This window comes from Drosophila innubila, assembly GCF_004354385.1.
Source record: "Drosophila innubila isolate TH190305 chromosome 3R unlocalized genomic scaffold, UK_Dinn_1.0 2_E_3R, whole genome shotgun sequence".
Classification (NCBI taxonomy): Eukaryota; Metazoa; Arthropoda; class Insecta; order Diptera; family Drosophilidae; genus Drosophila; species Drosophila innubila.
Window position 1 is genome coordinate 28,718,370 of NW_022995380.1, and position 20,294 is coordinate 28,738,663.

The window sequence follows — 20,294 nt, forward strand, 5'->3', positions numbered from 1 at the left end:
ATAGAACAGTAAAATTTTAATATTAATTCTAAAAAAAATCTAAATTTGACCAAATTCCGCAAAATTTTGTAAATTGTATTTTATTATATTGAGACAAATTACTATCGCACTTTTAGTGAAATGAAATGTTGCCAGACGTTAAAACTATCGGTAATATTTTTAACATTACCTTGGAACCAGGAAATAGAACAGCAAGATTTTTATTGAAAAGGTATAATTATGAACGCTAAGTCTTTTAACTGCTTTGTCCAAATATTTCAAAATTATTTTAGTTTTATTTGTGATCAGCATACCATCCTAACAAACAAAGCAACGCTGAATTAAACCGAAATTAGTACACTGAAATAAATTGAATTTTATACTTACGTTTTGATTTTTGCACCTGACCAAGAATGCCATTTAAATAAATAAAATGAGAATTGCAATTACACTGTTTTATTTTTATTACACAAACCAAAATAAGACCAAACCCATAGAATATACAAAATGAAAATAATTTTGGGTTTCAACCGAACATGGAATCCATTAGAGCACTTTGACGGTCACGGCGATTTGACTCATCCTGCCGGAATCGGCGTAACTCCTCATAGACCTCGTCATCGGTTTCCTGTATGATGTGAAAGTAAGAGTTCTCAAAACCTTCAATTTGGATATTTTTTAAAATATACTCACAAAGATATAACGACAAATGGGGCAGGAGTTTGCCTATTGTTTGAGTACAATTTACAATTAATTTATAAAAGCTGACACTTTTCAAATATTTTACCTTTTTAAGCCATAGTAAAATGCACTCCTCGTGAAATTCATGCTTACAGGGCAGCACCTTGAATTTGTCGCCAATCTCAGCCGGTTGTTTGCATACGGCGCACTCAAAGTCCGGATTTATCTCCTCGGCAGTAATCTCGTGGATGGGCAGCTCCTCTATGACACGCTTGGATGCCTCAGGCACCTCAATTTCCATATCAATGCCGTTCATAATGGCCAGCACCTGGAGACGGCGGTAATGGCGGTCGAAATCATTGGCACCCTCGGGTCCTGTGGGAGTGTGTCCCAATTCCTCAAAGTAATCGGCCATGCTTTACCTGCAATTGGTATCGAATTTTGAAACTTTTCGACAATAAGTTAAATGATAATTTGTTAGCTTTTCTTGGTTTTTTTTGTTTTTGTTTTTTTAGAGCCAAATGCCATTTTATTTTTAAGTCATTTCAGATCGTATACAATTTCTGACATATGTAATTACAATTAGTTATTAACTTGAACTTGATTGATCTTAACTATTATAGTTGACACTGACCTGCGTACAGCCTTTGGCTTAGTATTTAGATAATAGCTAAGAATATATGTAAGAGGTCTTTTGCATTTAAAATGTGGTCTATAGCTAAGTTTTTGAATATTTAAAACTTTTCACTAGTCTACAATTACAGGCATATACTGGCATCTCGGGATTGCTACAGACTTTATAGTTCGTGCTTACTGTATTTTAGAAATTGTATTCTAAATTGAGCTGAGTGTTAAGTCCCACAATTAGCGTAGTCATTATTGGATTCAAAGAATTATATAGGTTGGTAGATGAATGACAAAAATAGATACAGATTTTAAAGACTGCTAACACTTGGAATGCTGATGATTTAAATGACGATGTTAACGAGAAAACAAATAATAAAAAAGTTTCGAAATCCGTTCAATAAAAACACAAAATAATTTTGTTCTTTTCATTTGCTTTTTTTTTATATTATATTATTTACTATAAGTATGTTCTTTAATATTCAATGTTTATATTTATGTACGTTTTGTTTTTTCTGTACTCCATGGAAATAATAAATACAATTTTTTCGCTTAATGTGGCAACAGTAAATATTACAAAAAAAATAATTGGTGACAATTAAGCTGCTTTAATTTCGTGACAATTCGCAATTGAATAAATTTGCTTAAAATTTATGGGCTAAAGTGAAATTTTTGCGAGCATAAAAGAAAACAAATACTTGAACTTAGAAGCTAATCATTAAAATTAACACGTTTAGATCGCTAAAGAATAAATTAATTGGGGGGTGGGGGGAAGCCAAAAAGACGCAACCGATTCAAATGGGGTCTTGAATGGTACTTTAAAGAGAGTGGCTAGTTATCAAAATATATATATATATATATATACTATATATACAGAGCGAAGTGCGCTACTTAAGACAATGAAAAACAAAACGAATAATAAGTACACAATTTCGATAAATCGATTAGGTTTAGCTACTAATTTTAGCAGAGGGAGCTGCGACTAACTACGGCAGGGAGGTAGGACTGCGGGGCGTATGAAGTAATTACAATGCGCAAAGAGATACAATACAGATAAGTGTATGCATTAGGTATGTATGTATGCATGTATGTATTTATGTACATATATGTATGTACATTTGCACATATATATACATAGACATATATGTAATTTCTATGCTTGCGTTTTAGATCTAATAACTAGCAATTACATTTCTAGTTCTAGTCTATTGCTAAAAGCGGCGCAGGCGTTACGTCACGTCACGTCACGTTACGTTACGTTGCGTTACGTATGGGGTAGGAGACTGAACGGCTGTGAAGAGCTTTGGCACTAGGCCAACTCCGTATCCTAGTCCGTAATGGATATTTGCGCGTAACCGACAAGGGAACGCTCATCCGGCGTCTCGCCAGGCTGCACTCCGGAACTGAGCTGGAACGTTATTGTCTTCATGGTGTCGCACTGGGCGATCAGCTGGTCGAGATGTATGGCCATGGGCTGTGTGTCCAGTGCATCCACAAGACCCGCATCCACCAGCTCCGTGGCAATGCCCTCGGCCGTATCCTTGCCCACAGCAAACTCGAAGCGTATGTCGTGCAGTTCCCGGCGCAGATTACGCATGCGCAGCACTAGATTAACCGGTGGTGCCTCGCCAGCAGCGGATTCACTTGGCAACGGCATTTGGGCAATGCCGGCGGACAGTTCCTGGGCGGCAGTGCCAGTGGGTGGTGGTGGGGCAGTTGCCACGCCCGGTGTCACTGTCGCCGAGGACAAGCTGCGGGTAATCTCGGGTGTTGTCTCCTCACGATCGCTGTCCGATGAATCGGCGCGTTCGAGTCGATTGATTGGACGATCCTCCGATTCAGAGTCGGAGGATGGCTGCTTGCGTCCACCACTGCCGCTCACATTGTCCTCCTCCTCGCTGGACCAGACCCATTCACCGGTGACGGTGCGATGCAGTCGACCCGATGCACCCGGCTGACGTTTGGCCGCCTTGTGGACACGCGTCTCCATGCTGGGGCCGGACTGCAGCAGTGTCTGGGTTAGATACTTGCGATCCTTGGCCTTCTTGAAGAACGCATGCTTCAGCAGCTCACTGGCAGTTGGACGCTTCGAGGGCTCCTTTTGCAGGCACTCGACGATCATTTTGCGGAATGTCTTGCCATAGGCCTTGTACTGATCCTTATCCTCGGCACCGGTGTCCAGTGTGGGCGGCTCATTCTGCAGCGTCAGCATGAGCACCTTCATGGGCGGATACTTGTGATATGGCGCCGTGCCCGTTGCCATTTCAATGGCCGTAATGCCAAACGACCAAATGTCCGCCTTGAAGTCATAGCCATGATCTTGTTCCATCACCTCCGGTGCCATCCAGCAAGGCGTACCCACAAATGTGTGACGCACCTTTTGCCGGGACAGATCTCTGCCGGTGGCCAGCCAGGCGCTGACACCAAAGTCCGCAATCTGTATGGTGCCATCATCGCCGATGAGTATATTGCCCGCCTTGATATCACGATGGATCTGCCCGTTGGAGTGGAAATACTCCAAGCCCTTGAGCACCTCCTTCAGCACCGTGGCAATGGTGGCCTCATCAAAGACGCCCTGCTTGCAGTTGGCGGTGCGCATCTTGTGCTTGATAATGTCCAGCAGAGATCCACCTTCCAGCAGACGCAGGACAAGCCAGAGTTCCTCGCGCACCACAAACGATGTATGATATGTGACGACATTCTCATGATTACACGATGACATGGCCTGGATCTCCTTGAGCAGCTCATCCATCGAGGTGTTCCACTTCTCCAGATTGATGCGCTTAATGGCACACTTCTCATTCTTGGGTATACAATATGCACCATGCACCACCGCAGTGGCACCCACACCGATCACATCCCTTAGCTCGTAATCATCCTTGGAATTGGGCCACGGCTGCTTCTCTGCGGCGATGGCAGCACCAGCTGCTGCTGCTGCTGCTGCTGCTCCTGCTGCTGCCACATTATTGCTGGACAAGTTTGCAGGTATGGACGTCATGCTTCTGACGGCGGCGTGTGGCGGCGGAGTTCCTGGACGTTTCCTTAGCGGTTGCGATTGCTGTTGCTGCTGCAAGATTGCCGGCTGGCTCTGTGAACGTTGTGTTTGTCGCCTTGGTTGTCTGGAAATGACAACACCTCTGGATGGTTTCTCCTGCTGTTGCTGCTGCTGCTGCAGTTGCTCCTCTTGCTGATTGTTGTTGTTGTTGCTGGAGAACTCGGTGTTCTGTTGCCTGTATACGGATTTAGTTGGACACTCTTCACTGTTGGCACTTGCCCTCTGTTGCACGTTATAACTGTTTGAGTTTGAATGCTCCTTGTTTCGCTCCTCTTGTTGTTGATCCTGTTGCTGTTGCTCCTCCTGTTGCTTTCTTCCGAAGCAGCAGACTCGACTTTCCGATGTTTGTTGCAATGATTTGTTGTCACAATTGTTGTTGGTGTTGTATTTGTTGTTGTTGTTGCTGTTGTTGTTGTTGAAGTATGCAACTTCTGCAATAGAGCAAAGAGAGTACACGTATAAAGTATAAGACCTTGCGGTAGGGTGGGTAATGTGATAGAAAACGCTCTAAGAAAATTCTAAAGAAAAGCGCCTAAACAATTTACAATGTTGTTGGACAAAAGGAGATTTTGTTTTTTTTTTTTTTTTGGCATGCAAAAAACGAGGGTGGTATGATTAGTTTGTACGTTTTGAACACCTTGTGAATTTTAACGAAAATGAAAAAGTGAACCTCGTGTGCTGACAATGCATTTTTTTGGCGTAAAAAATCCATCAACAAAACCATAAAAAGGGCTTAATACACACTATAGAACATCTAATAAATTAGCAAATTTTAATGCATAAGTTTACTGAATTTCAAAATGTACTTAAAAGAAGTAGATCTGACTTAAATATGTGACACATATGCTTTCGTTTTAATATTGCAAATTATTTCAAAAATGGGAATCACCAGCAATTTCATAAAGTAAACAAACGGTTTATTCCCAGCAAAACCTGCTAATGACTGATAAATCGAGTAAAGTGAAAAAATTTTTCCACAAAATTCATTGATAAGCACTGACGTGTGTATTTGTTTTTTCTAAGTTCATGAATCAAAGTTGTATTAAGCATTAGTGTGCACATAATTTTAGACGCTGACTGTACACAGTGGTGGCGCGCAGAAGAGAGTCTGCTCGATTGTACGCGTAGCATAAAAATTGCTTGACTCTCGCAATCAGTTGAGCTGTGTATGTGTGGAGAGGGAAGAGGTGGGCGAGAGGGACCAATGACCGCATTCAGTTATTTTTAGATGCCACAGCAACAACAACAACAACATCAACAACAATAATAATAATAACAACAAGACGTAGAAAGTGCAATTAAGTTTTCTGTTCAGTTTTTAGTGTTTATATCAATTTGATACAATTGCCTGCCTCTTGTTGTTGCGACTGACAGGTGGGGCAGGGGTAGGGGAAGGTGCACGGGCAGGAGCAGGGGCAGGGGGTAATCAAAGTTATCATCATTAAGGGTGGGGAGAGTGAACGAAATTTGATAGCACTGGGCGCGGTTAACGTTTAATGGTAAACATTGAAGGCCGACAAAGAAGCGACTCACTAATTGTGGTTAACGGCAAGTCATGTGCAAACAGTGGCAACCTCAACCAAATATAAAGATACTCCGATACTCGTATCTTTTCTAGCACACGAGATACTGATAAGCTTGTATCTAACAAATAACAAGTGGGAAACGCTCTACTCGAGATCCCGACCATAGGATACCCGTTACTTTTTTCAATATATATAAAAGTACTTTAAAGAAATTACTACCTAATAGAAACTGCTGCATACTTTTAGGTGATTGTATTGAAATAATTACTTTATTTATAACTTTGGTTAGCTATTTCTCCCGTTCTACATGTCCGATCTTGCTGCGGTTAAGTGAGATTATAGAAAATATTAATAGATAACGCTAATTACCATAAAAACTGTATTATCTTAAAAACTGTGGGTGTGTTGGCTTTTCGCGATTTGCGGGGGCGCAAGGGGGCGTGTCAAAAATTTAAAACAAACTTGACCTGCGTGGGGTCTATACAAATCTTTGTGCCAACTTTGATATCTCTATCTCTTATAGTCTCTGAGATCGAACGTACACAATATACCCTTTTAGTTATTTTTTAAGTAACGGGTATAATAATAAAAAATAATCGGAATAATTAGTTCGTATCTGGGGCGCGTCGTCGTCATGTGCCTCGGCTGTTATGGCGATTATGTCAAGACCCGGTGCTCCAATTAGACCAAACGGAAACCAAATACAAAATCTAGCACTTGCGAAATATTTCGCCAAAATAATGGGAAAAACAAATAGAATGAAAAGCCCAATGTTTACACAACAAAACGCACAGCAGAAGAGTGAGGAAGAGGGAAGGAGAGGGAGCACAGGAAACGCTTAACAACAAAAGTAAAAAAACACTTCAAGGGGACAAGGGGAAGGCTATGTTCAACAGATCTATGTATGCTAATTTAAGCCAATTCAAATTCCTAAATAAAAAAGACAGAGAACTATTTTCATTTTTTAAAATAGCAACAGAAATCGTTGCCAGGCGCCTCTCAATAATGCCACAATGTATCAATATTAAAGCGAAAAGAAAAAAAAACCAAAAATTATTTATTGAGACGGTCAGACGATCATGTGAAAATGATAAGCACACTCTATCAGACTGTGTCACACGACCAAGAGAAAATAATGCGTCAAATGATGATCACAAGAGTTCAATTAGTTTCGATTAAGGCCTGCATTTCGATATTTTTTTTTTTATTGATTTTACGCAATCGAAATCGAAATCAAAACAATTTACGCAAAACTATTAGGAAATTCGCTTTGGTAATTACTTTCAGTTACTTTACGTGCCACCCCCTCTGGGCGACGATCACTGGCAACTGGCAACTGGCAAAACGCACGCGCGCGTTTTTCTCGTATTCGTCAATGGTTTTCGATTTCCGCTTTCGCCTTCGTCTTCGTATTCGTATTCGCCGTGTACTTCGCTCCACGCGATTTCGACGCGTTTGTATTCAACGCCGCGCAACAACTGAGCGAACCATGGCGCAGCACAAATCGGAATAGCCCCCAAAGCTAAAGCGAGTAACGTCAGCGCCAGCGTCAGCGTCAACGTCAGCAACAACGACGCGTAACAAGTGTGAGCGCCAGCAAGGAGAGAGTGAGAGGATTGTGTAAAAAAAAAGTACATTAGAAGAACTACAAAACTAAATGTATTGAGCAAATATCAAGAGCAGGCAACGAAACGACGCGTCGCGGCCTCTGTGCTGTGGAGTGGGGTACAATGCAGCATTGAGCGCGAGAGAGCGAAAGAGCGTGAGAGGAAGAGAGCAATGATTCTACAGTTGCACAGTGGGAGGCATCGTCATGATCTATGTTGAAATATAAATTATTTTTAAATTTTGAATTCCTATAAGGAACTAATTAACTTCTGATGAGAAAGCAAGTCATCTCACTAATTGTTGTTAACAAATTTAAATTAATTTATACTACACAAATTATTTTTTAATTCTATTAACATTTTACTATTTTTTTCTATGATAAATTTGTTTTCATATGAAATTTTATAGAATTAACCTAAACGTATTTTACATCAAATTCTAATTAAATGTTTTATTATTTTTATTTATGTATTTTTTTTTGTAGCACTTTCATTATTCGTATATGTCTAGCTATTGTGACTTGATAGTTTTTGTGAGGTTTATTTATTTTGTACTAGAGTTTTATCAGCTCTAAGAAACAACAACAGCAACAACAATGACAATAACAAACAAAAACAATTAGCAACACAAAAAGCCCCAAAATGTGAAGCATTGACTACATTTCCATACCCACAAAATACTCCCTCCAAAAATTCCTCCCATTCCCTTCTCTATCTCTAGACTAGATAAGTTTTGTATCTACATATGAAGAGACATAGTATATGAAGTAGATCCGTCATGAAAAATTCGTGAATTGCTGATGTTTTAGTTACCATATCTTGAACATATGGCACAGACGCATCACTCCGACGATCGCTATATGTTTGTGGTATAACGACGATATATTCATCTTCGTCTGTTTGGATTTAGAGTCTAAATAAGCTAGACGTCTGCGTCTTAAGGAGTGAAATGCTGTGCATTTTTATGCGAACATATAAAAATAACAAATTTGCGCGAAGATTTCGCAGTTCTGCGTGAGGTTTATTTATAGAGTTCGGTTTGTTTCGCGGCTCTGCATATCATTTCCAATGCAATCACCGACATTTTATACACATACATAGGGGGTTGATAAGGGGGGGTGCTAGGAAATACAAAGGTGAGCGTGATCGTGATCGGCTTTAGCCGATGGCTATGAGTGCGTAAAAACGATCCATGTACATGTTTACATACAAACGTACATTAATATGTACATATTTAATACAAGTGCTCAGCCATCAGCGGGCGTCAACACATTTTCCGTTTATTGCACTTTGCATTCACAAATATGTATTTATGGGCAGTTTTATTTATAGATCTGGCGATTTTTATACGATCTTAATAATAACAATATTGACACATTAATGAGCACCACAAGTTGATGTGCTTGAACTCTTTATGCGAATTACGTGATTTTAATTAAATAAATTTATTGTCGTTTATTTAAAACAGGGAATAACACCGGAACCGATTCCGGAACCGATAACCGAAACAAACCGTTTCATTTTTAGTACCAAAACTGAAACGGTTACCGAATGAAAATTCTCTGTCAAATACCGAATACCGAAACGTTTGTCCGGTTCGGTTGTAGTTAAAGAGTTGATCAACTTTCAGCTGTCATAACTTGATCAAAACTGAACCGATTTTCAAGTGGAATGTCATTTTGATCATGATTTGGACTCTAAATGCATTTTGCATTCAAATTAAGTTCATTTAGAAAATTTTATTATTTTCGACCAAGATTCAACTCCTTATATCGCAATTAGCATAAAACAACACTTTAAACTTGATTCTGAGACCTTTCATTTTCTTGTAAAAAATCATGTGAAATTGAACAACATTTTTGACTTGTAAAGTGGCTAAATCCGCAGTCTGACCAACTTCAAACTGTCATAACTTGATCAAAACTTAACCGATTTTTAAGCGGAATGTCATTTTGATCATGGTTTGGCCTTTTTATTCATTCTGCATTCAAATATTTTAAAATTCGTTAAAAAAATTTTTTTGCCCTATATATTTTGATGTTATATTTAATATAAAACGACATCTTAACATTTTAAAATGTTTCAAAATTGATTTTTTGTACCGTTACGTACCGGTACTGATACCGGAACCAAAAGTAATTATTATCTATTCTTTAGAATTTTTTGAAACAGATACTGAAAATAAAAACATCTGTAACACAAATTTACCATAATTTAAAAAAAAAACCCACTTGATATACCGAAATATATCAACGAAACAAAGACAAAGAAACAGTCTGTCTTTAAGTGTATAAGTTTATGAAGCAGTTAAATCCTCTTTTAATTACAAATAAAAAGCTATTAAAATCCAATGATGAGGTAGGAGCTATAAAGTTCCCATTTCCTGATAAGACTATACAAAACAATTAAAATTGTGTTTATCTTGAGTTATATTTACATGTTGAGGTTGTACAATTGTTGAACTAAATACAATTATATTTAAATATGATCTTCTTTGTACACATTAGACAGAATTGACTCTATGACATAAAATAAATTAATTTTAGATATTGTACGAGAGGCGCATCCAGAATACTCTCACTTTTATTCATTTATTTATTTATTTTTTTTTAATTTACAATGTATTAATAATTAAAAGTCAGTTTTTTGATAAATCAAGGACGGCGGTTTGCATATCACGTGGTTAATTCAAAGAATGTCACAAATTTAGCCATTTGCATTTAAAACATTCTTTTTTGTTGGTTGGCTTATGAATGATAAATGTTTCTCGCACATTTAAATGTATTAAGCAATATATTTTATTGGTTAGTCACATTGCAAATTTTTAGGCACAAGTATTAAATTGTTTAAAAAACAAAGTTTTTGAAATTTCAATTTCCAACCCACTTTGCTTCAGGCAAATCATATTTAGGAACTGCATTCTGGCCAAGTTCGAATAAATTTCACAATGAAGACACTTTTAAGTGTTGAGTCTATGGAATCACGACAGTGAATAGTGAGTGTCACATAAGGTTGAGGCACTTGAAGTGCCTTTCGAAAACGATCTGATTTCGCGACAATCTGATAGGCAGCAATCGAATCGCGTGCAATTTAAAATCGCATTGCTTGCGGGTCACTCCTCCAGCGCGAAAATCACAAATTCGACTGAACTTCACAAATCGTTGTAATCAAACATTTAAAATGAACATTTTGTTAAGCAATAAACAACAATAAAAAAAAAAATTAAATGAGCGCTACAAATGGCGGAACACGATGGCAGCACAAATAACAACAACAGCAACTGGGACGAATTCACAAAAAGTGCGAAATTCTGCCGCCTTCATTGTGGTTGGCGTTAGTTACGAGTGTATTCATTATTCTTATGGGTAGCTACGACTACGACTATGAATCTGTGTGTGTTTTGCGTTAGTATTGGTGACTGTGAGTCGGACTACTGAATGGATTTAATAGGAATTATATTTAAGGCTGCTGTCTAACATAACATAATGATTATGCATGGACTTTTGCATTTGATTGAAAATTTCAGCTAATTACTTATTGACATTTTTTGGTTTTTTGCGGTTCTTTTTTACGGTGCTACTTCTAAAGAAAAGTGGACTAAAAAACAATTGATAAGTCTTGTTTTATTTTAAGCTTTTTCGCAGCAACAACAAATCACATTTTTAGATTCAGTTGCTTCCGTATTCAGTTTTATTTACAGAGTATTTCATCTTCGAGTATTCACTTTATAACTTTAGTAATTAAGCTTTTAAATTAAAAAAAAACATGTGAAAATATAGGCTAACAGGTGTTTTTAATATAATAATAATAATTATAATGAACCTCTTTTAAGAAATAAATATGTTTATTCAGTTGTTTTTCTACAAATTACTGAAAGTCGCGAAGACTTGAAAGTTAATTTTAAATTTATTTATTTGTCTTGCCATCCCTGGTCTAAATGCGTTTTTAACACTTATTTGCATAACATTTAGTAATACTGTGTTGAGGTACTTTGGCTAGTTATTATTATTTTTAGCAATTTGCACATATTTATTTTTAAAAAATTTGTTTATAATCAAGCTTGCTTTCTTTTTTTTTTTATATATACCTATTAGTATCTATCAGTAAACGTATCTGTTGTTGAAGAAATGTGCGAAGCAATCCGCAAATTGAATCTGTTTCCAAGGGGCCTTTGTTTATGCGTACCCGTAACACGAGTCAAGTGATCGAAATTGGCGTCACATGCAACACTAAAATATCGACAATTAGCGCCTCAAGTTTTAGCACGTGTGTGGGCGGGCCAAAGTTGAGAATTGTTGCACTTAATTGATATTTTATGCAGATAATTATTGGGACATTAACAGATTGTAAAATGGCATTGAGGCCATCAAACCGTAGCCATGAATGACAGCAGCGAAACGAATGTGAATGAATAGTACTCATAGTACAACCAGGTCCAACTAAAATAAACAAAGCTAAATACATATACATACATATAAGTTTGCATATGTAGTACATATACCCGTCGTAGACGTCATACCAATAATTTCTGACTGTCTCTTCGAATTGTATTTTTAAACAAGTAAGAAACTTTATACATATATCTTAAGTTCATTGAAAATATTTGAAATATTGACTGATCAGGTTAAACGCAGCTTTCCTAATGATCAGAGATTCAACTCGTTTATTTTTATTCCCAAAATTCAACACATTCTCATAGCTATAGGCAATAGTCTCAAGGCAAGGACGAGCGTCTATTGCTCTCTCGAAGCAATTGCAAAAACTTGTGCGAATATTGCAATATGCTTAAAAGCATTTTGTTATTGTTTTATTTTTATTTATTTTTTAATATATGTTCTCTACTTGTATACGAGGTCACTTCAGTTGAATGAACTTGTTGCTGTTGGAAGTTGTGTAGAATTTTAAAGCTGTTAGCGGTTACAAAACTTAAGTGCTCGAGAAAAGCTTGTGAATTTAAGTCAGATAAATGCGACTTATTTATGAAACATTATTTTCAATCTTTTTTGGGATTTATAGCACACTTTTAACAAGTGATTGCAATTAAAAATTTGCTGTTATACAATGTTTTTGCCAAGTTTAACCAATTGACCTTGTCGCAAATCACAAGAATATTTATACAAATTTTTAGCCCGAGTCACGTATTTTTTGCGTTTCCAGAAGCGCACGATATTTTACTTAATATGCAAATAATCATAAAAAAAAAAATGAATAAAAAAATAAAACCAACAAGTAAATGTTTGCGCGCTTGATGACAATGACTAAAAATAGCAGTCGCAATTGAAATGTCGTTCCATATAAAGCCCACTACCTTGTATTGTTGTTGCTAAATTTAAATCGCGGAGCGTCGGTCGTTCAAGTGAGTGGGCAACTGGGTAACAACAGTCCAGGAAACTTGCAGCATCCATAAAAACAAGTCGATGAATAGCTGGACGACCATCTCTCAGATTCAAACTACGTTTATGCTATGCATATCATGATATTTCCAATTCACAAAACCCAGAATGAAGCCATTTATTTAAGCAATGAAGAGCTGTGTGCATAAAACTTTTTAAATGTAATTTAAAGTCTTGAAATATTTATATTTTATATGCTTTGAAGCAGGGAATCAAACCGAATCAAATATCGGTGCCTATTTCGTTTCCATTTTTATTTTTTGTTTTGTTGTTTAGTTGTACAACTCAATTTTAATAATTTTAAAATAAAATATGAAGAATTTAGAGAGCAAACAATGACCAAAATGACATTCCATTTGAAAATCGGTTTAGTTTTAAAAAAGTTATAAAACTTTGACCTAACAACTTTATAAGTGAAAACTTTTGTTATTCACTAATATAAAAAAATTATATGTATGCAGAAAATGAAATATAATTTATGGTAAAATGTACCGAGACCGTACCGGTACAAAAGTTTCGGTTCTTAATAAAATAACGGATACATTTAGTTTTGGTAAATGATATCGCTATTATTCCCTGAATGAAAGTATAGTATTAAGTTTTCTGCGTTGAGTCAAAACCATGAAATGATGTTTACACTGGTATATGAATCAAAATCACAAACTGAGCGTAGCATAAACGCAGTAATAGACTGCAGAGATTGCATTTTAAAAGGGGGGATGTCAGCAGCATCAACAAGAACAAAAAAAAAAAAAAAGAGAGCAAATGAGACAGACAAGTTCAAAGTCAAATCTTAATGTAAAAATATCGTATAAAGGGGGCGCCACAAATGTTGTTGATGATGATCATTACCATGGACCGATCATTATGTCAATTTGTTGTTGTTTTTCTGCTCGGCCAAGCATGCAAACAAATTAAAAACTGGGAACGCCATTGCCCAGGCCATTGCCTAGCTAGCGAAATTAAATTAAAAATTAAATTAACATTGGCGCACTGTAGATACATTTAGTGTAGTCGTCAGTGATGCCAACTATTCTTCAGAAAAATAGGACAAAACGACCAAAGAAAATAGGGAGAAAAGACTAAAAAAATAGGACAGAAAATAGGACAACATTTTAAAAAATTTAATTTAACAGCTCTCCTCGACCTTTTCCTATAAGTCTGTCAGGTAATTGATAAAGATGGCAACAAGACTTCAGAAAATAAAATATACATAAACATATAATTGAAAAATAGTACAATATACACATTATCCTTATGGTTAAAATAACATTTAATGACTCTATTTGAAGACGGTTTCTTAATTTTGTTTTTACTAAATTAACTTGCCTGAACCCTCTTAACTTCTGTATTGACTAGTTCCAACAAAAGGGTTATTGCCTGCCGAGTCTTGATTTTTTTTGCTTCGGTCGAAAGCTTTTGCATTTTTCAATATTCTATCATTTTATTAGGTGAATATTTGGGTATTGAGAAACTCGTTTAATATCGTTTTCGATCTGAAAAATTTCCATTGACAGAATAGAATCTTTATTGCATCGAAAAAACACGATCTCAAAAAAAGCCAGATTTTCGGATAGAGGATGTTTGAGATTTTTCACGGCTGAAGCAGTTAAAAATAGAACAAATTTATCCGAAAAAAGGCTAAATAGGCATCACTGATAGTCGTATGTGCGGTACAGTGCTCGCTAAAACTGTTCACATGCCCTGCCCAAAACACATTTCACATTTCCGCGTGCTTACATGCCGTCAATTAGGCGATTAGCACCGAACTGAACGTGACCCACTGCCTCCGACGATGCTAGCAATTCCCCTGGCTATAAGTGTGGATGATTTCCAATTTAATCTTGATGTTAGATCACAATTTAGATTTGTATTTTGTAAATTGCAATTAGTTTAATTAATGCATTCTGTCTACGCGAATGCTTACTAAAGCATGTCTGACTAAACTAAACTCATTTCAATGCGGGTGACTAATACGAAAACTCAACTGAAGATTAATCCGAATGATCATGATCATTTGATCTCTGCACCTCTGTTAAAACACGCTTTGAACTTACCAGCTAGTCCGTTAGAATCTGCAAATATTTAAAAAGAATTTGAAATTAAATTAATGTGCTTCTTAAGAATTATAAATTATTTATTACGACTACAATTTATAAAAGTTTCATTAGAATAATCAGATAAACATAAATTATGGGCTAACATTATCCCAAATAATCGAACGATATTGCCGCCCTAAGCTAACTCAGAATGAAGAATATAAATAAAATTTAATATATATATAATAATAACTGAAAGTTTCTGTTTCCTAGATCTATTTTCAAATAAATATTTGTTTTTAAATACAATTTTTAATTTGTTTTTATTCTTCACCATTCGAATCGATGAGTAAATTGTGCTATATTTATTTATTGACGTCTGATACAAAAAGTGTTGACGTCTTTGCTCTTGGCTTTTTAAAAGTGCTCCGTCACAAATATTGATCTTAATTGTAAATCAGAATACAGTATAAAAATTGAACCAATTTCCATGACCTGATGAATGGTAATAGCATTATAATTACGCAACAACAATTGATATGAAGCCAAACAAGAAAATGTATTTAGTTGCAAGAACAACCCTCATTTAACCCTCCCCATTCCTATGGGAATACCCATAGGGTATTCTAATAAGTAATGTACGAGGGTAAAATATTAAACTGTTGGCACAAAATAATCAAATATTGATTTATTTATATGGGAAAGTCAAATCGAGACTTGGCAATCAATTGATAAATATGTCATTTGGATTTAATTTATTGTCTTTTTATCTAAAACTTTTTAGCTTGAGTGATTGACTGGTAGAATGATTGACTGGTAGTCAATACAGTGTCCAAAATTTTCTGAAAAAAAGAAACCAGGAACAGAACGGAGGAAAAAAGGTAAACAACAATCATATTTTACAAACTTACGTTGAAAGACATTTGATAAGCTTAAAAAGGCTTTATCACAGGCAAAAAAAAAAAATACTTTCTTTTTATTTTATAATTTACCGAAATTCCAATAAATGTTATATAAACTGAATATGATTCTGACACTTAATGAACAACTTTTTGACAGCTGCAGGCTTAATCGTGTGTCATAAATTATGTACTTTTGTGCTCGGCGCTCGGCATATTAAAAATTTGCAAAAATAATAACACAGATAAACAGAGTCAAAAGCAATCAACAAATAAACATTCGTACAACGGCACGTGCTGTAAAACCCATTAAAATATGCATTTTGCGACTACAAAAACCGAAACAAAACAAAAACATAGCACGAAAAGAGAGAGAGAGAGAGAGAGGGAAAGTGAGAGACAGCAGAACGTATTAAATATTTAATCTTTGTGGACGGCAAAATGACATGCAAGACAAACAAATTGCGCATAAATTTATGACCGACACTCGCACTACAACAAATGAATAAATGTACAAAATGAATGATATACTGAGCTTTCAAAGGCAACTATACTTTTTTTTTTTTATCCTTTTTTGATTGCACTTCAACTGACTGTCAAGCTAATTGCAACAAATATCAAAGGAAAATACTTTATCTTCACAAATCAAAGAATGTGTTTTTTTTTTCAGGGAATAACACCGTAACCGGTTTGGAAACCGTTAACAGAAACTAACTATTTAATTTTTAGTACCGAAACTGAAACCGTAACTGATTAATTCATTTTCAAGAACCGAAACGCTTGTACCGGTACGGTTATGGTAAAGTTGCTAGGTCAAAGAGTTGACAAACTTCCAACTGTCATAACTTAAAGAAAACTCACCCGATTTTCAATCGGAATGACATTTTGATCATGATTCGGTCTCTTAATTCATACTGCATTTTACCGAAATACTTGTTTCGAAACGTACCGGAACCGTCACCTTTATTGGTTTAGGTTTGATTCCCTGGTTTTTATATTAAAAAATACTTTATTCGGCAATCCAAAAGATGTGTACCATTTTTTTTTTTTGTATAAATAGTACACAATTACAGTCGAACTTGCCTATAATAAATTTTCAAGGTGCCAGAAAATCCTTTCGTTATATAAAAACTTTTTCATAGAACGTAAGAGCAGCTGAATTAATATACTATGTAATAAAAGATTTCCATTGACAAGTTCGACTGTACTTAAAGGTTACTCTTTATATATTTTGGGTTTTTTTCTTGCGTTTTTTGCTTTGGGGATGACACTGTTGTTAGGCTTATCAGTTCCTCAATGTAGTCATACAGTATTCTAACGTATTTCAAAAAAAAAAAAAACAAATAAAACAAATAAAATTAAATTTAAAAAAAAAACTGCAATGAATTTGCAGATTATTTTAAGTGGCGCCCTTTAATCGATTGTGGCGATTGCTCGAAGCGTGACCGAAGTACAGTGGAGCACACAGCACAATAAGTAAGGAAGTGATGTTCGATTAGATAATAACCGGTACCCAGGTATTGTAAAGTCTTCAGTACTTCAGATTACGAATTTGGGTAAACATTTTTAAATTTTTTTAGACTCATACAAATCGACGCATCCCAGTGTATACCCTCTATTGGATTTGTCTATCCTGGCCGAAGTTCTTTTAAATCGGGCGACTATATCATAAAGCTGTCACAGGACCGATCGTTCAAAAATCAACTTTTAGAATAAAAAAGCACAGCAGAATATGCATTTAAGTGGGTTTTGTATATTCTGACCAAATTTGGTTTAATTCGGTATAATTTTTCATATAGCTTCCAAAGGAACAATGGGTCAAAAATCAACTTTTATAAAAGAGTATGGGCTGAGGGTATCCTACAGTCGAGCGTGCTCGTCTCACCGCGAGCGAAGCGAGCCGTGGGTAGACGAGCGAAGCGAGCAGGAGCCGGAGCCCCCTTGTTTGCTCTGTTGATGAGTACAGGGTATAGAAATTTGGGTGCATCAAATCAATAAACACAACAAGCAGGCGCCAAACTGCACGTGGTGACGGTGACGGTGGCGAGGCAATAACAATAACAACAACAACAATGAGAGCAATAATAACTGTCAGCAGATTGGCGTCTTGGCATCAACATCAACATCAACATCATCGTCAACTCAACATTTCGACATCGGAATTGAAATTTGTGGCATAATTGCAGCAACGGATGCGACTAATTGTAAACGCAAATTGGCAGCCAATAAAAGTGAGGTGTAAATGGCAGATTGGGGTTGTATTATTGGGGTGGGGAAGGAGTCGATTTACTTGACAGGGATGATAGATGAGTTGGGGGATGGGGAAGTTGATCAATTGAATTAGCAGGCATTTGAAAATCACAATTTAGGCGCGTGGCGACTTGTTAAATAATATATATTTAGCAACAATTGGGTTGTGTCAACAATATGCGAGCATAGCCAAGTTCACAACCACTTAAATTGTTTACAATTAACCTTCAAAAATTAGTGTGAGAAAATTAACCTTAGTGACGAGTTAAGGCATAATGCAAAACAACTGTAACTGCAATAATAATAACAACAACAATAACAAAATCCACACGAGCAATAAAAAACGATAACATGCTCAATTCTTTATTGCATAATGGACGTGACGTTTTGCGAAATGCAAATGTTAGGGAGAGGGGGTGAAGGGGAGAGGAACAAACAGCTGGCCGGACAGCTGCTGTGGCACCCACGACAAGATGCATGCAACTAATTGAAACTAGTTGTCGGCGCAGTAGACGTGACGCAACGTAACGTAACGTAACGACGAGATCCATTTGAAGTTCGTATCAATTAAGAAAATGCTGCAATTCAATCAATTGTGCAGGCGAAGCTTGCCCATTGCGCTTGGACGCCAGTGTAGCCCGCTTTGCACGCGCGTTCCAATTCCAAACTGACACGCATAACCTCACACAACTACAAGTGCATTCTCTGAGTCACCGTCGCAACGAGACAGAAAGAGAGTCGCTCACAATTTTAAGCTGTGTGTGTGTGTGCGCTCTCTCACTCTCTATCTCTCTCTCTCTGCATATGTATGACAACAAGCCGGTATTTCGTTTTCATGTTATTTCCGCAACGAATGAAAAGTTTAAAAAGCAAACTCAAATAAAATACATACATGCTTGTATGCTAAAAGCGATAGAACAAGAACCAGTTACTCAGATTCAAATAGGCAAGTAAAAACAGAATATGAAACCAACCTGTTTTCCTTTTGCTTCCGCGGCAGCGACACAGTCGGCAAAATCGATTAAAAACCAATAGACTTGATGTCAGCACTGTGGCACAGGACGACACTGTTCCCTTTAATTAGCACAGCTGTGGTAAGGTGAATAGTGCCACCTATTTAGTTTGAACAACGTCTGTGAGTCCAGTTAAAATTCCACAGCAACAGAGAAATCAACGCAAGCTGAAAGTTCAGCGTGACAAAACGTTTCTTTCTTTCTTTCTTTTTCTCTCTCTCGTTGTTGGTAGCTTTTATGCTGCAGAGGAGGGGGGAGGTTGCAGGGCAGCGAATTTTAGTGCTACGCTGGCAATCCGATAATGCTGCTTATTAAATGCACTGTTATTCACTGCACTCGAAACGTCATCGACTCTGTTCTTAATTAATTAACTTTTTGCACTTTTTGCTGTCTGCTAACTTATGAAAATTGAACGCAAAATTCACGAAACGTCGTTTGGCAGCGGCACGAAATAAATATACAATAAAAAAATTTGTATTGCGCGTTTCGTTTTCATTTCGTTGCGTTGCGTTCTCTTGTTTACCATTTGTACCACCAAATCTTTTGAGAGAGTGAGAGTGAGAGAGAGTGGCACAGCTTACAACACTAAAACTTTCAGCACTGGTTTGCTTTGGCGCGCATATGAGATTTTAAATGTGTGCTTGGCAAGTTGTGTTAAGCAATAAGTAAGAATACTTTGAATTTTAATAAGAAAAATTACGTAAATTGTGATTATTTGATGATTATTTACAGTATTTAACGTTTGTATGATTGTAGCTATGATAATTCGCTTTAACGACAGTGCAGAATTGAGTCTTGGTGAACTTGTTTACGCTAGGAGTATTGCAGCCGTTGGACTCTCATTCCGTTGTGCTCGCTTGACACTAATGCGTCAAATGCGGCGCATCTTTGGATGCCGTAAATGATCAAAATCCAATCAGTCAACGACGATGACAAAAACCAATCAACTAAGTGTCCAGTTGCCAAGAATTAGCATAAGAAAGCGTCGTCTAACTGCAGACATGAAAACCGTTTAGATCCAAATGAAATTTTACACCCGAAGGGCGCTCGTTAAACGGCCACGTCAGCGGCCCATTTGCCAGTTTGTTGGTATTTTAGTTGCTGCTGTTTACAGAGCATACTTTGCCCTTTTTCCTATTTCCTATTCCTATTCCCGACTCCAGACGAGCCTTTGACTGCGACTGCCACTTGTCTGGCAAGTTTGACTTAAGTGCAATTTTAGCGAGGC

General features: G+C 36.7%; 2 protein-coding genes across 4 annotated transcripts; both read right to left on the bottom strand.

Moving 5' to 3' along the window:
- Positions 1–419: 419 nt before the first annotated feature.
- On the bottom strand, positions 420–19,548 carry LOC117789747 (E3 ubiquitin-protein ligase RNF181 homolog). 2 transcript variants are annotated; one of them, XM_034628863.1, is made up of 5 exons: positions 19,028–19,548; positions 14,923–14,940; positions 767–1,082; positions 673–705; positions 420–607 (listed from the first exon to the last, which is right to left on the bottom strand). In XM_034628863.1, the coding sequence occupies exons 3-5, from the start codon at positions 1,073–1,075 to the stop codon at positions 506–508; spliced, it is 444 nt and encodes a 147-aa protein (XP_034484754.1). In that variant the 5' UTR covers positions 1,076–1,082; positions 14,923–14,940; positions 19,028–19,548; the 3' UTR covers positions 420–505. The 2 variants fall into 2 exon arrangements, with proteins under 2 accessions (XP_034484754.1, XP_034484755.1); XM_034628864.1 differs by lacking the exons at positions 14,923–14,940; positions 19,028–19,548 and adding an exon at positions 7,147–7,361.
- Positions 1,828–14,937, bottom strand: LOC117789746 (serine/threonine-protein kinase OSR1). Of its 2 annotated transcripts, none has more exons than XM_034628862.1 (2): positions 14,923–14,937; positions 1,828–4,770 (listed from the first exon to the last, which is right to left on the bottom strand). In XM_034628862.1, exon 2 carries the CDS (start codon positions 4,280–4,282, stop codon positions 2,612–2,614), a length of 1,671 nt encoding a protein of 556 aa, XP_034484753.1. In that variant the 5' UTR covers positions 4,283–4,770; positions 14,923–14,937; the 3' UTR covers positions 1,828–2,611. The 2 variants fall into 2 exon arrangements, with proteins under 2 accessions (XP_034484753.1, XP_034484752.1); XM_034628861.1 differs by lacking the exon at positions 14,923–14,937 and adding an exon at positions 10,359–10,614.
- Positions 19,549–20,294: the final 746 nt, after the last annotated feature.